General features: G+C 43.5%; 1 protein-coding gene across 1 annotated transcript in view; it reads left to right on the forward strand.

Moving 5' to 3' along the window:
• Window positions 1-19,262, forward strand: part of LOC140913377 (cytoplasmic dynein 1 heavy chain 1-like) — a 100,855-nt gene that overhangs the window by 18,151 nt on the left and 63,442 nt on the right. The window contains exons 8-23 of the mRNA XM_073349669.1: window positions 102-1,178; window positions 1,865-2,044; window positions 4,848-4,997; window positions 10,944-11,090; window positions 11,275-11,415; window positions 11,632-11,808; window positions 11,938-12,048; window positions 12,136-12,255; window positions 12,577-12,816; window positions 13,418-13,573; window positions 15,071-15,184; window positions 16,186-16,296; window positions 16,377-16,586; window positions 17,167-17,313; window positions 17,641-17,807; window positions 18,665-18,838. Of these exons, the coding sequence (XP_073205770.1) occupies window positions 102-1,178; window positions 1,865-2,044; window positions 4,848-4,997; window positions 10,944-11,090; window positions 11,275-11,415; window positions 11,632-11,808; window positions 11,938-12,048; window positions 12,136-12,255; window positions 12,577-12,816; window positions 13,418-13,573; window positions 15,071-15,184; window positions 16,186-16,296; window positions 16,377-16,586; window positions 17,167-17,313; window positions 17,641-17,807; window positions 18,665-18,838 (3,422 nt within the window). The remainder of the gene's footprint in view (window positions 1-101; window positions 1,179-1,864; window positions 2,045-4,847; window positions 4,998-10,943; window positions 11,091-11,274; window positions 11,416-11,631; window positions 11,809-11,937; window positions 12,049-12,135; window positions 12,256-12,576; window positions 12,817-13,417; window positions 13,574-15,070; window positions 15,185-16,185; window positions 16,297-16,376; window positions 16,587-17,166; window positions 17,314-17,640; window positions 17,808-18,664; window positions 18,839-19,262) is intronic.

Here is a 19,262-nt window from a genome sequence, read left to right on the forward strand (position 1 = left end):
CTTTTTACAATGTGTACATAAAATGCTTCACTCTGAACATGTGTGTGACAAAGAAACGGTTAGATCAGTGAGTCTTTACTAAACTCTGTGACTTTATGCAGGTCACTGCTGTTGCCCAGCAGAATCAAGGAGATGTACCTGAACCCCAGGATATGAAGGTAGCAGAAGTCCTTTTTGATGCTGCGGACGCTAATGCTATTGAAGAAGTGAATCTTGCTTATGAGAATGTTAAAGAAGTAGATGGCTTAGATGTTTCCAAAGAAGGTACAGAAGCCTGGGAGGCAGCAATGAAACGGTATGATGAAAGAATTGATAGGGTTGAAACAAGAATAACTGCTCGTCTACGAGACCAGCTTGGCACAGCAAAGAATGCAAATGAAATGTTTCGGATCTTCTCCAGATTCAATGCTTTGTTTGTCAGACCTCACATTCGGGGTGCTATTCGTGAATATCAAACACAATTGATCCAGCGTGTAAAAGATGATATTGAGTCTCTTCATGACAAATTCAAGGTACAATACCCACAAAGTCAGGCTTGCAAAATGAGTCATGTTCGCGACTTGCCTCCTGTTTCTGGGTCTATAATCTGGGCCAAACAGATTGATCGACAGCTCACAGCCTACATGAAGCGTGTTGAAGATGTGCTTGGCAAAGGTTGGGAGAATCATGTGGAAGGCCAGAAGCTGAAGCAGGATGGAGACAGCTTCCGTATGAAGCTCAGCACTCAAGGAATATTTGACGATTGGGCAAGGAAGGTTCAGCAGCACAACCTTGGTGTGTGTGGCCATATCTTCACTATTGAAAGCACTCGTGTTAGAGGCCGAACTGGAAATGTCCTCAAACTAAAGGTCAACTTTCTCCCAGAAATAATTACACTCTCAAAAGAAGTCCGCAACCTTAAGTGGTTTGGATTTCGTGTTCCACTTGCAATTGTCAACAAAGCTCACCAAGCAAACCAGCTCTATCCTTTTGCTATTTCTCTGATTGAAAGTGTCCGTACATATGAACGGACCTGTGAGAAGGTGGAAGAGCGTAACACTATTTCTCTGCTGGTAGCTGGCCTAAAGAAGGAAGTGCAGGCTTTGATTGGAGAAGGTATTGCCCTGGTGTGGGAGTCATACAAACTTGACCCCTATGTACAACGCCTAGCAGAGACTGTCTTCAGCTTCCAAGAAAAGGTTTGTTCTACTGATTATGTTCTTTTTTCCAAGGGAGACTCTGCACATATCGGTGGCAGTTGAGTTTATCAGCAACAAAATATTTTAGTTTTGGATTGTATACTATTCAGGACAACAGGTGTCTTCCTCTTGGAAAATAATCTTACTGTATGCAACTATTGCTTAGATTCCACAATGTCTTATAGTATTGAAGAAGTCGCTGAATAGAAAAACAATTGACAAGATGTATGCTCTCAGATTATTACCTGGTAATGTGGCAAATGTTCTCTTTAGGGGGTGGTAGAGAAACCATATCTTATAAAAAATGCTAATTTCATGAAGTAGCTACTGAACCTTTTTAGTTAGTGATTATAACATGAACACGTGTTGTATTAATGCTTTATATTCTAGTATAGCATCAGCTACCTTTTTAAAAACCTGAATGCATGTTTCTCAGTATCTCCCTTTTAGATTAAGGGAATTAGCCAAATTTTTGTGCTAATTTAGTCAAATTCTGACTTCTCCATTATCAGGCAAGTTCCCAGAGTCTTCAGTAAGTTTCAGTGAATGAAAATGTAATGACTCTCTCCCCTCTCCCCCTTTGCAAGAATGGATGTAGCTCTTTTTGTGAGAGAGGGATGTTTTATCACTTCCCTCAACATGGCAGACTGCTATCAGCAAAGTACTAAAATTAAATGTTCCCTTAGGTGGATGATCTGCTCATTATTGAAGAAAAAATAGACCTGGAAGTTCGATCCTTGGAAACCTGCATGTATGATCATAAGACTTTTTCAGAAATCTTGAACAGAGTTCAAAAAGCTGTGGATGACTTGAATCTTCATTCATATTCCAATCTGCCTATCTGGGTCAATAAGTTGGATATGGAGGTAGGTCTTTCACTCAAAGTGAACGTAGCCTTCAAAGGTGTTAGGTGGCAGAGTAATTTGTCACTAACAACGTGGTCTACCACTTTCAAGTGACCTAGAGTGAGAATTTCCAATCTATTTGCCAGTTGCTTGAATATCTCTACCAAATGCCATTTAGGACATCTGGCAGGCTCTTAGGCAGACAGATAAAAGTGCTTTGCTCCCAATGACTGGAATTAATGGATTCCAGGGGAGACTTGCTAACCTTTTAGCTGACAGGATAATAGCTAAAGGCTTAATAGATGGTTGAATATGCGTTGACCTGAATTTAATGGGTTAGTTTAATGGCTCGCCACTGATCGCATCCGACCAGAATATTTATAGATTCTTCTCCAATTCAGACTACAGAGTTCAAGAACTCAATGAGCTCTATAACAGGAGAGGATTCTCGGGGTGCTTGACAAGAAATAGTACACTGAGGACAATACCAAATTGATAAAACCTTTCTTGAAATGCAATGAAACTTATAACTGCAAAACAGTAAAAGAATTCCAAAACTCCTGGTGGTAACATTTCTGTTATAAGTACCTTAACCTAACATACTCTCACTCCTCCTTGAGGACACAGTAATAGGAGGTGAAGGACCATCCTCACTCCCTGGCATGTCCGATTACGCGATGGTGCTGGCTTCCCCCATGGTTAGGAATGCTGAGTAGTTATACTATACTGCACAAGCTGACCTGATAACGTGATCGTCTATATAGTATAGGAGAACTGAATGAAATGAATGAATCAAAGGAAGAGTTTTAGAATAGAGTCGACCAGTGATGAGCTGCCAAAATCTTAACAACCGGTTCCCTATAAAAAGTTCTGATTTAAGGGATGTGCCCCAGTATGTATTTTTTGTACCAACAGGGTTATCATACGTCCGTATTTTCCCAGCTGGCGATTTAAGAACCAAAAAGCCTGACCTGCCTGGGAAAATACGGATGTATGTTAACCCTGCCTAAATTTCTTGTTTAAAAAGATGGCCTGAACTAGAAATGAGCTCCGTTTCACATGTGTGGGTCCCCATCACTCCCTGGGGGTGTGCTAGGGTGACCAGATGTCCCTATTTTATAGGGACAGTCCCGATTTTGGGGTCTTTTTCTTATATAGGCTCCTATTACCCCCCCCACCCCCTATCCTGATTTTTCACACTTGCTGTCTGGTCACCCTAGGGTGTGCACATGTGTGGGTCCCAGCTGCTCCATGCCCCCCTCGCTGAAGCAGGTGTGCAGGGTTACTGCCCTGGGAACTGCAGGGCACCAGTGGACATGGGGCCAGCTGCAGACAGGGGCGTGGGGCATGGCTAGCTGGAGGCAGGGGGTACTGGGCTGGCTGCGCGCAGGGCAGGGGTTGACTGCAGGTAGGGGCTGGCTGCGGGCAGGGCAGGGGGTGCGGCAGGGGCTGGCTGCGGGCAGGAGGTGCGGGGGTGGCTGGAGACAGGGGCTGGCTGCGGGCAGGGTGGTGGGTACTCACGGGGAGAGCGGCTCGGAGCAGCCCGAGCAGCAGGACGCGGCCCGCCAGGCAGCTGCGGGAGCCCCAGGGCCAGGGGTTGGGGGAGCAGCAGCAGCAACAGGGCTCATGCCCAGGGCCAGGCGGCAGCCCACGTGGCTCCTGCAGCACAGCGCCCCCAGCGGCCGGAGAAGGAATTACATCACTTCCCGGCCGGAGCCCATCAAAGCCTCAGCACCGCTCGCAGGGAAGCAGGTTAACAACCAATTCTAAAACAGCTTGAAAATTTAACAATCGGTTCATGTGAACCGGCTCCAGCTCACCACTGGAGTCGAATCCCAAAGAGCTCTTTTACAAGGTATTTTACAGGATCCTAACCTATGTAATTTAGGCCCAACCTACTATACCCAAAACTTATTTCCGAACCCTAAGAATTTTATGGGTACCCTTCTCCTATAGGTTGGTGGATTATGACACTTATTTTCTAAATATATTAAGGATTATCTCATTCCCAGTACTGCCAGCCTAGGCTCTCTTGATGACCTCCAAGTTGTGTACGCTTCAGTTACCAACCAGTTGTAGAAGCCGGATAAATCTGTGATGTGATGTGGATAGTTCCTCCCTTTGGTTCCCCAAAGTTCAGGGACCATTCTTATCTTTGCCAAAGGTTGCCAACTTCTATGCTGACATATTTATACCTGATTATACTTTTTGCTATGTAGCAGATCTTACCGGATCTTACAGACCGGTAGGCTTCTTGCATTTCAGCAAAACTTATTATTAGGAAACACATGCCTCAACATATCCTAAATTCCAAGGAATTAATACTGATAAAATAAAATGGATTAATTTCAGAAAAAGAAACCTATTAATTGATACTGCCGGCTGGATTAATAAAATATAATAGCTAGCAAAACAATCCTGTATGCTACATATGGCAGGATAAGGACAGGTTCTCCAATGTGCGTGAACATCAACACCTTAATACGGACAATAATAATCCTAATGCTAAAGTGAAGTCTCTTACTTAGGATAACATGGCAGTAAATCTGACATTTAGATCCCCTCCTAAAACATGGATTTTTTTAAATACTCTAAACAGTAATCTAGCATGTTGACTTAAACTTCCTTTGCTTTAAAAGTGTTCGTTTAATTTTAAAAAAAACCCACTCCTGTTCTAAAGTGTAAGGCTGAATTTCCATCCTTTAAGAGTCCTGCTGTATCTGAAAGTTTCAGGGATTTCTTGACAATGCGGGAATCTTTTGGAGAGAACACATGATATAAGCGTCTTTGTATTTGTTTTCAATATGGTTTCTTCCTCCCTTAGATTGAACGAATACTAGGAGTTCGTCTACAGGCTGGGCTGAGAACTTGGACCCAAGTTCTTCTTGGACAAGCTGATGATAAAGCAGAAGTTGACATGGATACAGATGCACCTCAAGTCAGTCACAAGCCTGGTGGGGAGCCAAAGATCAAAGTAAGTTACATTTGACTGTTACTCATTATGCTTTTTGCTAAAATAAGACCATCCAGAACCTTGAGTAAAAATAAAAATACTCTGATAGTACATATTGCTATATAATGTAAGTTCTTCAAGTCATGGTCCTGATTTGTATTCCTCTGGGGGTTTTATGCACGCGCCATGCGTGAGAAGCTGGAGATTTTGAAAGTAGTAGTGTCTCTTGGTCCACACATACGCCCTTGCTTCGCTGAAGTCAAGGGAACCTTTGGTAGCGAGGCAGTCCCCCTTTCTACATTAGACTTTCGTCCTTCAGGCCATGTTCCCGCCCATTTCCCTATGGCTCCTGCGGATCCCCCAGTTTTGAGGGCACCAGCATTCAAACTGGGCTTTGATTTTTTGGCATTGGAGGACTTGGATGGAGTACAGGATCTGTCCTCCCATAACCAATATGACTACCCTAAGATTCCGCAGACTCAATGGCAGTACTCTCCCTTTCCCCAGCAACGGAACCGTTGGTACCCTGCTCTTTGGGGCCCTCCACAGCAACGGATCTGCCTGGTCGGCCATCCTGGGCATTGTGGTGTCAGTATCTGCCTTTGTAACCTTCCCACTACGCTCGAGAGGAGTTCCACCACCTCGCATCTTTGACAGTTTCAACAATTTCCATCCCACCACCAACCTCAGCTTGGTCCAGTCCACACAAGAAATCCACTTCCTGGACACTACAGTGCTAATAAACAATGGTCACATAAACACCACCCTATACCGGAAACCTACTGACCGCTATTCCTACCTGCATGCCTCCAGCTTTCACCCTGACCACACCACACGATCCATCGTCTACAGCCAAGCTCTGCGATACAACCGCATTTGCTCCAACCCTCAGACAGAGACAAACACCTACAAGATCTCTGTCAAGCTTTCTTACAACTACAATACCCACCTGCAGAAGTAAAGAAACAGATTGATAGAGCCAGAAGAGTTCCCAGAAGTTACGTACTACAGGACAGGCCTAACAAAGAAAATAACAGAACGCCACTAGCCGTCACCTTCAGCCCCCAACTAAAACCCCTCCAACGCATTATTAAGGATCTACAACCTATCCTAAAGGATGACCCAACACTCTCACAAATCTTGGGAGACAGGCCAGTCCTTGCCTACAGACAGCCCCGCAACCTGAAGCAAATACTCACCAACAACCACATACCACACAACAGAACCACTAACCCAGGAACTTATCCTTGCAACAAAGCCCGTTGCCAATTGTGCCCACATATCTATTCAGGGGACACCATCACAGGGCCTAATAACATCAGCCACACTATCAGAGGCTCGTTCACCTGCACATCCACCAATGTGATATATGCCATCATGTGCCAGCAATGCCCCTCTGCCATATACATTGGTCAAACTGGACAGTCTCTACGTAAAAGAATAAATGGACACAAATCAGATGTCAAGAATTATAACATTCATAAACCAGTCGGAGAACACTTTAATCTCTCTGGTCACGCAATCACAGACATGAAGGTCGCTATCTTAAAACAAAACTCCAGACTCCAGCGAGAAACTGCTGAATTGGAACTCATTTGCAAATTGGATACTATTAATTTAGGCTTAAATAGAGACTGGGAGTGGCTAAGTCATTATGCAAGGTAGCCTGTTTCCTCTTGTTTTTTCCTACCCCCCCCCCCCAGATGTTCTGGTTTAACTTGGATTTAAACTTGAAGAGTGGTCAGTTTGGATGAGCTATTACCAGCAGGAGAGTGAGTTTGTGTGTGTATGGGGGTGGGGGGGATGTGAGAAAACCTGGATTTGTGCAGGAAATAGCCCAACTTGATTGTCATGCACATTGTGTAAAGAGTTGTCACTTTGGATGGGCTATCACCAGCAGGAGAGTGAATTTGTGTGGGGGGGTGGAGGGTGAGAAAACCTGGATTTGTGCTGGAAATGGCCCATCTGATGATCACTTTCGATAAGCTATTACCAGCAGGACAGTGGGGTGGGAGGAGGTATTGTTTCATATTCTCTGTGTATATATAAAGCCTGCTGCAGTTTCCACGATATGCATCTGAGGAAGTGAGCTGTAGCTCACGAAAGCTTATGCTCTAATAAATTGGTTAGTCTCTAAGGTGCCACAAGTACTCCTTTTCTTTTTGCGAATACAGACTAACACGGCTGTTACTCTGAAACCGGTTATAGAGTAGGTATTCTGAACTAGTGTTGGAAGATGCTCCTCTTAGTCCAACTCTGACAGTACTGCTGGAACCAGAGCAGTTCCCTTTGTCATCTCCAGATGCTGTAGTGTCTTCATCTCCCTCTTTGTGCCCAGATGACTACCATCAGTTCCAAGAACTGTTCCATTGTGTGGCTAATACCCTCCACTTTCCACTGTACAGAACAAACAGCACCAGCTGTCTGATATCCTACACGCCTTGTTACTTGGTAGAGCCATTCTGGCTATCAGTGATGCTGTTCTTCTTCAACTGGCCTGGACTGTCTGGCCTCCAGCCACCTGCACACCTACCCCCAAGGGTATTGTCAGAGAAGAGGTACTGTGTACCTGCAAAGGGGTCTGATTTTTCTGTTCTCTCATTCCCACCCCCCCCCATCCAATTTCCTCATCTTACAGGCAGTGACAGAGCGGGCCCGGCAGCACTGCTGGCGCTCTCCCCCAGCAGATAATGAGGGCAAGCGACTGGACATTTTGTGTCAGAAGGTATTCTTTTCTGCCAGCCTCCAATTTCACATCTCCAATTACTTGGCTCTGTTCGCTAAATACGACTTTCTTATCTACGGCAAGTAGGTAGGACTTCTCAGACAAACTTCCCCAGCAGGATCAAGCCTGCTTCAAGGCTATCCTACAGGAGGGGAAACTAGTTGAAGGACAATGCTCCAGGCCGCTGCGGATGTGGCAGACAGTACTTCGCTCAGTATGGCTTCAGGGATCTTCAGGTGAAGGGAGTCATGGTTGCATTCATCAGGTTTCCCAAGGGAAGTAAAGAACACCATAGAGGACTTCCCTTTCAGTGGGTCTCATTTCTTGAGTCAGAAGACAGATGATTCCCTCCACTCCCTCAAAGAGCTGCTCTGCGATCACTGGGTATCTATGCACCAGCAACCAAGTGCAAGTCTTACTCTGCCTAGAAGGGGACTCTCTCTCCTGCAAAGGGGAGTGATAGAACCTGTTCCTATGACCTATCAGGGTGCAGGGTTCTAGTCCACCTATTTTCTAGTCCCCAAGAGGGGCATGTGGAGGCGAATCTTAGACCTCAATCATCTCAACCACTTCATATGCAAGCCAAAGTTTCATATGGCCACCCTAGCAACCATCGTTCCTTTGTTAGAAAGAGGCATGTGGTTTACAGCTCTCGATATGCAGGATGCTTGCTTCCACATGGATATCCATCCTACCCACAGACTTTTCCTGAGATTCAAGGTTCTACATTTTGGACTCACCACTGCTTGACAAGTCTTCACCAAAGTTTTCTCGGGAGCGGTGGACCGCTACCAAGGGGTCCTTATATTCCCTTGATTATTTGATTGTGCTGCTAGCAGCCAAAGGGGAGGGGCATTCCTTGACCTCCATGCTGTTTACACTCCACTCCTCCCTGGTGGTGAGTGTAAACATCAGAAAATCAGTTGGATCCCACACAGTTCCTAGAATTCATTGGGGCCTGTATCAATGCAATATTAGCACATGCCCACCTCCCAGAGCCCTACAAGAGCTGATTTCCACTGCAATTTCCAGTCCTTCTGTTCTGGCCAGGGTTATTTGTACATACATTACTGCCTTAGCTTGTCTCCACTTTCATTGTCTACAGCTGTGCCTCCAGAGGATCTATTTTCCCATGAACTACATCACGGACTTTCTACTGACAGTTCCCCAAGAGCTTCTCTCCTCCCTCTAGTGGTGGACTGATCCAGGTCAGGTCTGAACCGGAACATCATTCCTTCCGTCCTCCAAGCATGACAATGATCATAGATGTGTTACTTGTCGGATGGGGTGCCCACATGGGCGAGCACATGACACAGGAGTCTTGGACTGCTCAGGAATCCTGGATGCCCATCAATGTCCTAGAACTTTGGCGATGCAGAGAGCATGTCGCACATTTCTCACATTTAATTCATTCCTGTCATGTTCTCCTCATGTCAGACAACACTATCCCTGTTTACTAAATCAACAAACAAGGGGGCATGAGGTCACCTATGTTTTGTACGGAGGCAGTTCATCTTTGGGATTGGTGCGTTGCTCACAAGATCCTGTTGTCAGTAGCATACCTTCCTGGAACTCAAGTTAAGTGCCAACTCTCTCAGCAGGAAATTCACGATGGATCATGAATGGGAGCGCCACAACACCGTGGTCACCAACATTTTTAACCGCTGTGGGATTCTGACCAGGGACCTCTTCATCTCCCACACCAACAGCAAATGCACCTAATATTCCTATGGGAGACTGGGGGCGCTCAGTGACCTTTCCCAAGGTGATGCCCTGGTCCTGTGCAGGTCGGACCAGATCAATTATGCCTTTCCTCTCTAGAGCTTCTGCCACATGTCCTACACAAGAACTAATGGGAGAGAATGACGGTCACTCTGATTACCCTGTTGTGGCCTTGCCAGTTCTGGTTTCCTTTCTTCTCTACATGTCAGCATATCCCCCTGCTTCAGTGGCCAGCTTTTCCAGAACTCCTCAAACGACACTGCTGCAGGACCCAGCATCCCAATCCAGAGACTCTTCACATCCAAGCTTGTTTTTTGGATGGGTATCTTCACTAGAGCAGGAATGTTGATCAGCAGTACAAGATATCCTCTTGAATAGCAGAGAAGAGTCCACAATGCAGTCCTATAGGGACAAGTGGAAGTGTTTCACCTCATGGACCCAACAAGAGGGGTCTTGCTCCTGAAAATGTGGACATCTGTCTTCTTTTGGACTATCTTCTCTCCCTGAAGACATCAGGCCTCACGCTCAGTTCCATCAAGGTGCACGTAACCACTGTCCGTGCCTTTCACCCTCCTGTGGAGGGGCATTCTCTTTACTCACCCTTGACTACCAGATTTTGGAAGGACCTCCAATGGACTTATTCTCCCCTTCAGTCCATTGCTTCCCCAATGGGACCTCAACCTTGTCCTCACAATGTTAACGAAATTGCCCTTTGAACCTCTGGCCACCACCTCCCTCTCTCTCCTCTCCATGAAGGTCACTTTCCTGGTAGCTGTTACTTCTGGGTTGGAGAAGTGAGGGTCATGGTGACGGACGCCTCCCCCTTTACTATGTTCTATAAGGACAGTGTTTCCCTATGCTTGCACCCCAAGTTTCTGACAAAGATTGTATCCCATTTTCATCTCAACCAACCCATACACTTACCTGCTTTCTTTCTGAAACCTCATGCCTCCGTGGGGGAACTGTGCTGTCACTCCCTTAACATCTGCTGCGCCCTGGCTTTCTGCCTTCAGAGGATGAGATGATTCAGGAAGTCTCCCTAGACATTTCATCACGATAGCAGAAAGAATTAAAGGGCAAGTGATCTCCATTCAGCAGATTTCTAAGTCGGTTTTGGGGTGCTTTACACTATCAGTTATTGGGATTGTCCCCACCCCACTCCACTCCATGAGCGTGCAAGCATCGACTACAACTGCGCTTCACAATGTACCAGTTGCGGACATATGTAGGACGGTCAAGTGGACTTCGGTATGTACCTTCTTTTCCCATTATGCCTTGGCGCAAGACTCTGCTATGGATGCCTTGCTTGGCACGGCAGTGCTCTCCACTCCATGGTTCCATCATCTTCCTCGCACCCTGCTTGTTGTTAACCCTCAGTGGAATACAATAGGGACTATCACTCAAAGAAGAAGAGGTTGCAGCCTTTGTCTAAAATGTATTTTGTGTTTATCTTTAGCTGGCCCAGCAGGTTCTTGTTTAGCAAAATTGAAACTTCATGTGGTGTCTTTCTATGCCTGTAGAATGTTGTACATGAACTGAGGATAACCAACCAGGTGATCTATTTGAATCCACCAATTGAAGAATGCAGATATAAGCTCTATCAAGAAATGTTTTCCTGGAAAATGGTAATACTATCGCTACCCAGAATTCAAAGTCAAAGATACCAGGTAAGCATAATAAATGTATTTATAAATCTAATAAGATGGCTCTACCTAGATCTGTTGCATTGCAGTTGTATACACATAATGTAATCTTTAATGGTTATGAAGGAGCAAATTTTTGAAAATGAGAACTGGCCATGTATTGTGAATTTGGTATATTCAACTTGTATTTAATTGTGGGTCTTGTCAGGTGGGTGTACACTATGAGTTGTCTGAGGAAGAGAAGTTCTATCGGAACGCCTTAACACGGATGCCTGACGGTCCTGTAGCGCTGGAGGAGTCTTATTCGGCAATTATGGGCATTGTGACAGAGGTTGAACAGTATGTTAAGGTAGGATATGAATTCTGATTTTCAGTTTGCAATTGTAGAATAACGCATTTGTTGGATTTAGAAGAGCTCTTCCATATCTTTAATCAAAGGTAACTCCCATCAATGTTACCTGTTTACTATAATCCCCATTAATTCAGTTATGTAAATAAGGAAAGTATCTACATTCTGAGAATTCACTGTTACATGGAGTTTTTTTTTTAACGTACTTATTAATAGGTATGGCTGCAGTACCAGTGCTTATGGGATATGCAAGCTGAAAACATATACAACCGTCTTGGAGAAGATTTAAATAAGTGGCAAGCCCTCTTAGTTCAGATAAGGAAGGCTAGAGAAACCTTTGACAATGCAGAAACCAGGAAGGAATTTGGACCTGTTATCATAGACTATGGGAAGGTAAGAACTTGAAACTTTCATGCATCTTGTAAAAGTAACCTGCAGAAATAAACTTCAGAATGGGCTTATAGAGAATAAAACGAGACTTCATAACTAATAGTAATACTTGGTAAACTTTCTTGATTGCAGGTACAATCTAAGGTGAACTTGAAATATGACTCTTGGCATAAGGAAGTACTCAGTAAATTTGGCCAAATGCTAGGTCAGAACATGACAGAGTTCCATTCACAAATTTCTAAGGTAAGAATAGTCCAAACAATGATTCCTTATTACAAAATCAACTTACTACATCCACCTTTAAAATATTGGTTTTTTTCCCTCTAACAGTCCCGTCAAGAGTTGGAGCAGCATTCAGTGGACACTGCTAGCACATCAGATGCAGTGACCTTCATCACATATGTACAATCCCTGAAACGTAAAATCAAGCAGTTTGAGAAACAAGTTGAGGTAAGTTGTCACTTTCTTACTAACATCTTGTTTCTGGAAATCCGTAAAAGCTTTTCTACAGGGAGGGGACAATTGATCATGACCAGTCTAAGCCTGCTAAGAGAAACCCTGCCTCTAATTTCCTGTCCTAGTAACTCTTCTAGATAAACACTTTCAAACCACGATTCTATAGTGAGCCTTACTGAGTTACTTTATACTTCTGAGGGTTCTTTAGGCTGATTTATTGCTGATTTCTCTTTAGACTTCTGGCTATCTGAATTTCGAATTGAACTTTAGAAATTCAAGTAGGTTACCTTCTAACAATGTTTGTGTGGACTGTAGCTTTACCGCAATGGTCAGCGCTTGCTGGAGAAACAGAGGTTCCAGTTCCCTTCCTCCTGGTTATACAGTGACAACATTGAAGGAGAGTGGGGTGCTTTCAATGACATAATGCGTCGCAAAGATTCTGCCATTCAGCAACAAGTAGCAAACTTGCAAATGAAAATAGTTCAAGAGGATCGAGCAGTGGAGAGCCGTACAACTGACCTGCTGACTGACTGGGAGAAAACAAAGCCTGTGACAGTGAGTTTTTTCAGGTCTCTTTGCTGAACTCACGATAGAAAGTTTGCATTCTGTAACAAACAAACAGGTTGTTCAGTAAACCCTGAAATAGACAGGGGGGCATAGTTGTTACCTTTACAGATTTTGATGCAGAAATATGAATCCTCTTTAGGGGGTTTCCTAGTGACTTGGCAGAAAGTGTAGCTTGCTTTTGCTCTTGGTTTAAAATTCCAGCACTTTCCCTGACTTGCATTTTAAAATGGAAACACCTCTATTGTAACTTGATTTTTACAAATTTAACAAGCAATAAGGAGTGTGCATTTTATAGAGCATTTGGTAAGAGGAAGAATCTTGTTGAGCCTGTGTCCTAAAGTAAAAGTTACTAGTGTCTGCTAAAACATCTCTCTTGCCAAGATGATTCTTTAGATGCTTACCCAGGCAAGGGATCAGTAACTCGTATACCCAGAGTTAAAGGTCTGCCAAGGAAACTGTAAATTCCTTAAAGCAGAAGAGATAGCTTAGTGTCTGATGCTAATCAGAAGTAGTTTCTGCACAGATTTGAAGTGCTAAACCCTAACTCTTAACATCTGTGCCATGTTGTCCTTCATGTGGTTCTTTCTAGGGAAACTTGCGTCCTGAGGAGGCTCTTCAAGCACTTACCATTTACGAAGGGAAATTTGGTAGGTTGAAAGATGATCGTGAGAAATGTGCAAAGGCCAAAGAAGCTCTTGAGCTAACAGATACAGGACTACTCAGTGGCAGTGAAGAACGTGTGCAGGTACAGACTGTTTTTTAAAAATCCATGAATTTGGTGCTTGTAAATGGTTCTGGACAGATGGCTTCCTGTAGGCAGAAGTCCTTCAATTCATTCATAGAGAAGGCATAGCAGTCAGTGGTTCTCCCTTCATGCTGCCCTATCACTGTGCCCTAACCTTAACTGGGTTGGTCCAGCCTTAGGAGTGAGTAACTCAGTCTCAATACCCATTCAGCCCTTGGCTTTTCCACTAAGACTGCAACCACAGATGTTTGAGGGCAGCTTTATAAGATGTAGAAATCTGGCCATTAAACTAAGGGCTTGTCTACGTGACAAGTAGCTTCTAAGTCAGCAGTTCTCAAACTTCAGCAACCCGAGAACCCCCATTTTGATTGAAAAAAATTTCAGGGACCCGCAACCCCCCGGCTCAGCCCCAGGCCCTGCCCCCACTCCAACCCTGCCCCCTCCATTCCCCCTTCCCTCTGTCACTCGTTCTCTCCCACCCTCACTCACTTTCACCAGGCTGGGGCAGAGGGTTGGGATGCAGGGGGGGTGCAGGCTCTGGGAGGGAGTTTGGGTGCGGGAGGGGGTACAGGATGTGGGCTCTGGGATGGGGTATGGGTGCAGGTTCTGGGCTGTGGCAGGAGGTTGGGGTGCAGGAGGGGCTGAGGGGTGCGGGTTCCAGCCGGGTGGAGCTTACCTTGGGCAGCTTCCAAAAGTGACCAGCATATCTCTCTGGCAGCGGCTCCTAGGAGGGAGGGCTAGGTGGGTCTTTGTGCGCTGCCTCTGCCTGCAGGCACTGCCCCCGCAGCTCCTATTGGCCATAGTTCCTGGCCAATGGGAGCTGCAGAGTCGGTGCTCAGGGCCGACGCAACATGCGGAGACCCCCTGTTCCTCTTCTACTCCCACCCCCACCCCCAGGCCACAGGGAGTGGCACGGAGCCAGGGGAGAAAGAAAGTCTGCCTTAGCCCCCCTGTGCCACTGGACTTTTAGTGCCTAAAATCTCCCAAGTTTAGCTTCAGTAGCTTCCAGGAGATAGCACTGGTCCCCAGCGTGCAGGTGCTGGGAGGAATGGGGAGAATTGAGTTGATCAGCGGGGCCCGTGGACCCTTGGGGATCCACAGGGGTCCATGGTCCCCAGTTTGAGAAATGCTGTTCTAAGTCATATTATGCTAAGCCACACTCTAGGACTTTCACTGAACTGTAGCAGCATCCACATGAGATGTTACTGCAAGGCAAGTTTGATATACTGTAGGCGTTCACTCTTGTGTGCTGTGCAGTAACTTGCTATGTAGACAAGTCCTAACTTAAGCTGCTGAGGAGCCAACATATAGTAACTCCTTTTGGGCCACCAGAGATGTGCTAGGCAAGCTAGGGTCAAGTCTCTGTCCAATTACCTGTACCCTGACCAAGTTTCTATCCCAATGATTTGTTTAAGAAGTTCTGTCGAACTTAGGACAGATATTTACCATCTTTTTCTATATAACTGACCAAAGTTTGATGTATCCCTTGTACTGTAGGTAGCTTTAGAAGAGTTACAAGACCTCAAAGGAGTTTGGTCTGAGCTTTCCAAGGTCTGGGACCAGATTGATCAGATGAAGGAACAGCCATGGGTTTCAGTACAGCCTCGCAAGGTACCTTTTTTATTCAGTATATAGAAAGCATAACTACAACTATACTATTCGCCTTTTGGCCTTCGAGATAAAAATACATTTAAATTCTCTAACAACTTGAAAATGAGCCAGAATATATGGCATGGGGCTTATGTACCTGGGTCTTTTTGGCATATGAAAAATAGAATTCATAACTGAGAATGCAGCCTCTATCTTAATCTAACTTGCAGCACTGAACGGCAGAAATAACTTTTCCTCTTAACTGAAGCTTCAACAGGGTAAGGCTTACAAAACAAAATTTGAAAAATTGTCAGGATTGCAGAAACTACACAACCTTAAATATATTTAATTATAGGCTACGTCTTCAGAGGACAAGAATTGATGCTCTATCTGTTTCCTGAAATTAAGTTGATCTAAATTAGCACTTTTCTCAAACACTTGTCCAGCTTCACTGATGAAAAGCTATTGCCCAGCTGATGCTTTTTGGATACATAAACCTGAAACGAGGCTTCTACCTCTTATCTGCAAGGAAGAATGTCACAATTTCATGACCACTGTGATCTAGTATAAAATTACTTCATGTTGTGCTACTCCAATGATCAAGGGATAGAGAAAACTAGTATTGCGCCAACAGTCGTGAATTAATCTTAAAGCAGTACTGTTGACTCCACATAATCTGCTGAGGTGGAATATATCAACAAATGCATGGAGAATCTGTTGGAATGATGAGGTTTTGAGGGACAATTGAATGTTTTCATACATCTAGTATATGGTTTGCCTGCCTTGTATGCAGCTATATTTAGTGTTAGCAAAATTAAATATATGCAGCATAGCAAAGTATGATCAATATTATGTAAGGGTGATTCTCCCATTCTTAAAGAACAGTTGAATAAAAGTGTTAAGATGATAAACTGTAAGTAAAACGGATAACTGTTGTAATATCCAGTTTACTAGAGTGATTGTGTTTATCATAATGTTGCTGGTAGATGAATTCTTTCAAGGCTTCTGTATTTTATTGACAGCTTCGACAAAATTTGGACGGCTTACTGAACCAGTTGAAAAACTTCCCTGCTCGTTTGCGGCAGTATGCCTCCTATGAATATGTTCAGAGACTTCTGAAGGGTTACATGAAGGTAAGCTGTACATAATTTTTTAATTAGTTATCAAGGGTAAGTGCATCCATTAACTTAATATGTGCTGTCTCGCGTTCTAGATAAACATGCTGGTGATTGAACTGAAATCTGAGGCTCTTAAAGATCGTCACTGGAAGCAGCTGATGAAGAGGCTTCACGTTAACTGGGTTGTCTCTGAACTAACCCTGGGACAGATCTGGGATGTTGACTTGCAGAAGAATGAAGCAATTGTCAAAGATGTACTTCTTGTGGCTCAGGGAGAGATGGCTTTGGAAGAGTTCTTGAAACAGGCTAGTATCTATCATTACATATACTAGACCTGTTGTGCAGGAGAGGTTTTAGAGGTGTAAGTTAATTTGCTGACAGCTATGTAACATATTGGATTTTAGATACCCAGGATGGTGAGAGTGAAATGTTTAGATCTTCACCATCTATTGTTAGTTCTCAATAACTGAATACATTTTTAAACACACAAACTGACACAACATGAAACCCCATAGGTTTAGGGGTTTTATTAAAAGCTTCGGAAGTTTACTGAAGGTACTGTAACTTAAACTTAAAGATAAGTCAAGTAAAATATATAGCTAGTACTAACATTACTATTATAAAACTTCTAAGTAGAAGACTGGAAACTTCCTTCTGTAATTTCGTTTTGAGTTGCAATACCTTTAACTCTGACCCACAAGACATAATTATGAAATCTCCCACCATATGATTCACAGCAATCCAAGGCCTGCAGATTCATGTGCTCTGTAAAAAGATAAGAATCAAGCTCATGTAACTACATTTCTACACTACAGAATGAAATAAACGTAATAGAATTAAAATTACTATCGGGAGTTCATAATCTGACTACTTTTTTTCTTGAAGATAAGAGAAGTGTGGAACACTTATGAACTGGATTTGGTTAACTATCAGAACAAATGTCGTTTGATTCGTGGTTGGGATGATCTCTTCAACAAGGTCAAGGAGCACATTAACAGTGTGTCTGCCATGAAGTTATCACCGTACTACAAGGTATAATGTAAAATTACTTTATTTTTCTTTTCAATTATCTTTGGCTCCCTCCTTGTTTTCATATTCTTTTCCTAGTGTACATTTGTTCAGCTAGCACCTTGTGTGCCAAGTTTGGCAAATTGTTAGGTGTATAAGTGGATTATACCTTTTTATAGCTTTAACCAAGCTTACAAAATTATTTCCAATTCAGTTCTTAAACTAGCTTGATTAGTGTTACTTGTCCAACTTCTTAAAATCATACTGACTTGTAGGTGAAGTTTTTTTGTTTTGTTTTGTTTTGTTTTTTTTAACGGTAAACTGAATGTTAATGGTTTTTGTAACATTTAGGTGTTTGAAGAAGATGCCCTTAGCTGGGAAGACAAATTGAATCGTATCTTTGCACTCTTTGATGTCTGGATAGATGTCCAAAGGCAATGGGTCTACATGGAGGGTATCTTCACTGGTAGTGCTGATATTAAGCACTTATTGCCTGTTGAAACCCAGAGGTTCCAAAGGTATACTTACTTTGGATTTGTGTGAAATTCTCAGTTACAGTTCAGGGCACGCTGCACTATTGACTTTGTTCCTTTGCCTGCCCGTGCATGAGCATCCCTTTCAAGTGATAGGTCTGCACTTCTCTCAGTGAATCCTGTGATTTACCCCACTTTTCTGTTCTAGTGACCCAGAGCAAAATAGTCCTGTTCACCAACAGTGTTCTCAACAGGTCTATCTGGGTTTTGGCCCCTGCTGCAGACTTTGGAAGCCTATGACCAATATGAGAGTGCAGTGACAAAACAGCTTGTTCATATGGATAAAGTTTTGTTTTGCACAAAGGAAAAAAAAGGTTAAAACAATAAAAGACCTGTAGACCTATAAGTTACCTAGACCTTAGCCTTTCCTTGCAAGTTTAGGTAGCCCCTCTTGTCCCACGTATCATCTCACATTGGGCTAGGCAGGTAGATTTCACCCTTGCAGTCTCTGCCTGTGTCCAATCTTCGTTTGATGTCTCCTACCCTGAGCTAACAAGCAGTCTCTTATCCATTTCAAAGTCTTTGAATCGGTTGAGGTGTCCCAGGACAGACATATGCACCTCTCCAGAGAGTCAGAGGTACACGATAGCAGTGGATTTACTGTATGGTCCATTTGAGCACTGGCAATTGAGTTAGTCATTGTCTGGTTCTTGGGTACCATGTGGAGAGCTCCAACTAGAATTAGTCTTTGGTGTAGCATAAAGCTAGCCACACCATAATACTCACACACAATATTAATAAAATTAATAGATATCACCCTTTTTCACACTCAGTAACTGAACTTGTATTATTGTATCTCTCATTTAAAATGAGCTTAATATTTTTCTCACTCTCACTTACAGCGTCAGTACTGAGTTTCTGGCACTTATGAAAAAGGTATCCAAATCTCCCCTTGTGATGGAAGTTCTTAACATCCAAGGTGTACAAAGATCACTGGAGAGATTAGCAGACTTGCTTGGAAAGATCCAGAAAGCATTGGGAGAATACCTGGAGAGGGAGAGATCCTCCTTTCCTCGGTAAGGAATTTCATCTCCTCAACCAATTGTGCTGGAATAAACTCTAATAGGAATTGTGTTTGTTTGCATGGTAGTGCCTAAGTACTTCCTTTTATTGTGTTCCACTAGCAATCTTTTAGTGCATACACAGATATCAAAACATGAATGCTTTGGAATCATAAAAAAATAAAGGTTAAACAATTTAGTCATTTTATGGTCCCATTTCCTGGGAAGTGATAACCTTCAATTTCTTTGTGTGGGTCACTTGTGATTAGTAACTTAAATGGCATAATTTGAATATAAATATTGCTTAATAGGCTGTTTCACCTGGTACTGAATAATGAAATTCTCAAATTAGTTTTGTTCCATTAAACTAAATGAACCCTTGGAATCTCTCTAACCAAATACCAAAGCTTAAGAACTTGTATCATTCTATATTTGAATC

This window comes from Lepidochelys kempii, chromosome 6, assembly GCF_965140265.1.
Source record: "Lepidochelys kempii isolate rLepKem1 chromosome 6, rLepKem1.hap2, whole genome shotgun sequence".
In the NCBI taxonomy this organism is placed as follows: domain Eukaryota; kingdom Metazoa; phylum Chordata; order Testudines; family Cheloniidae; genus Lepidochelys; species Lepidochelys kempii.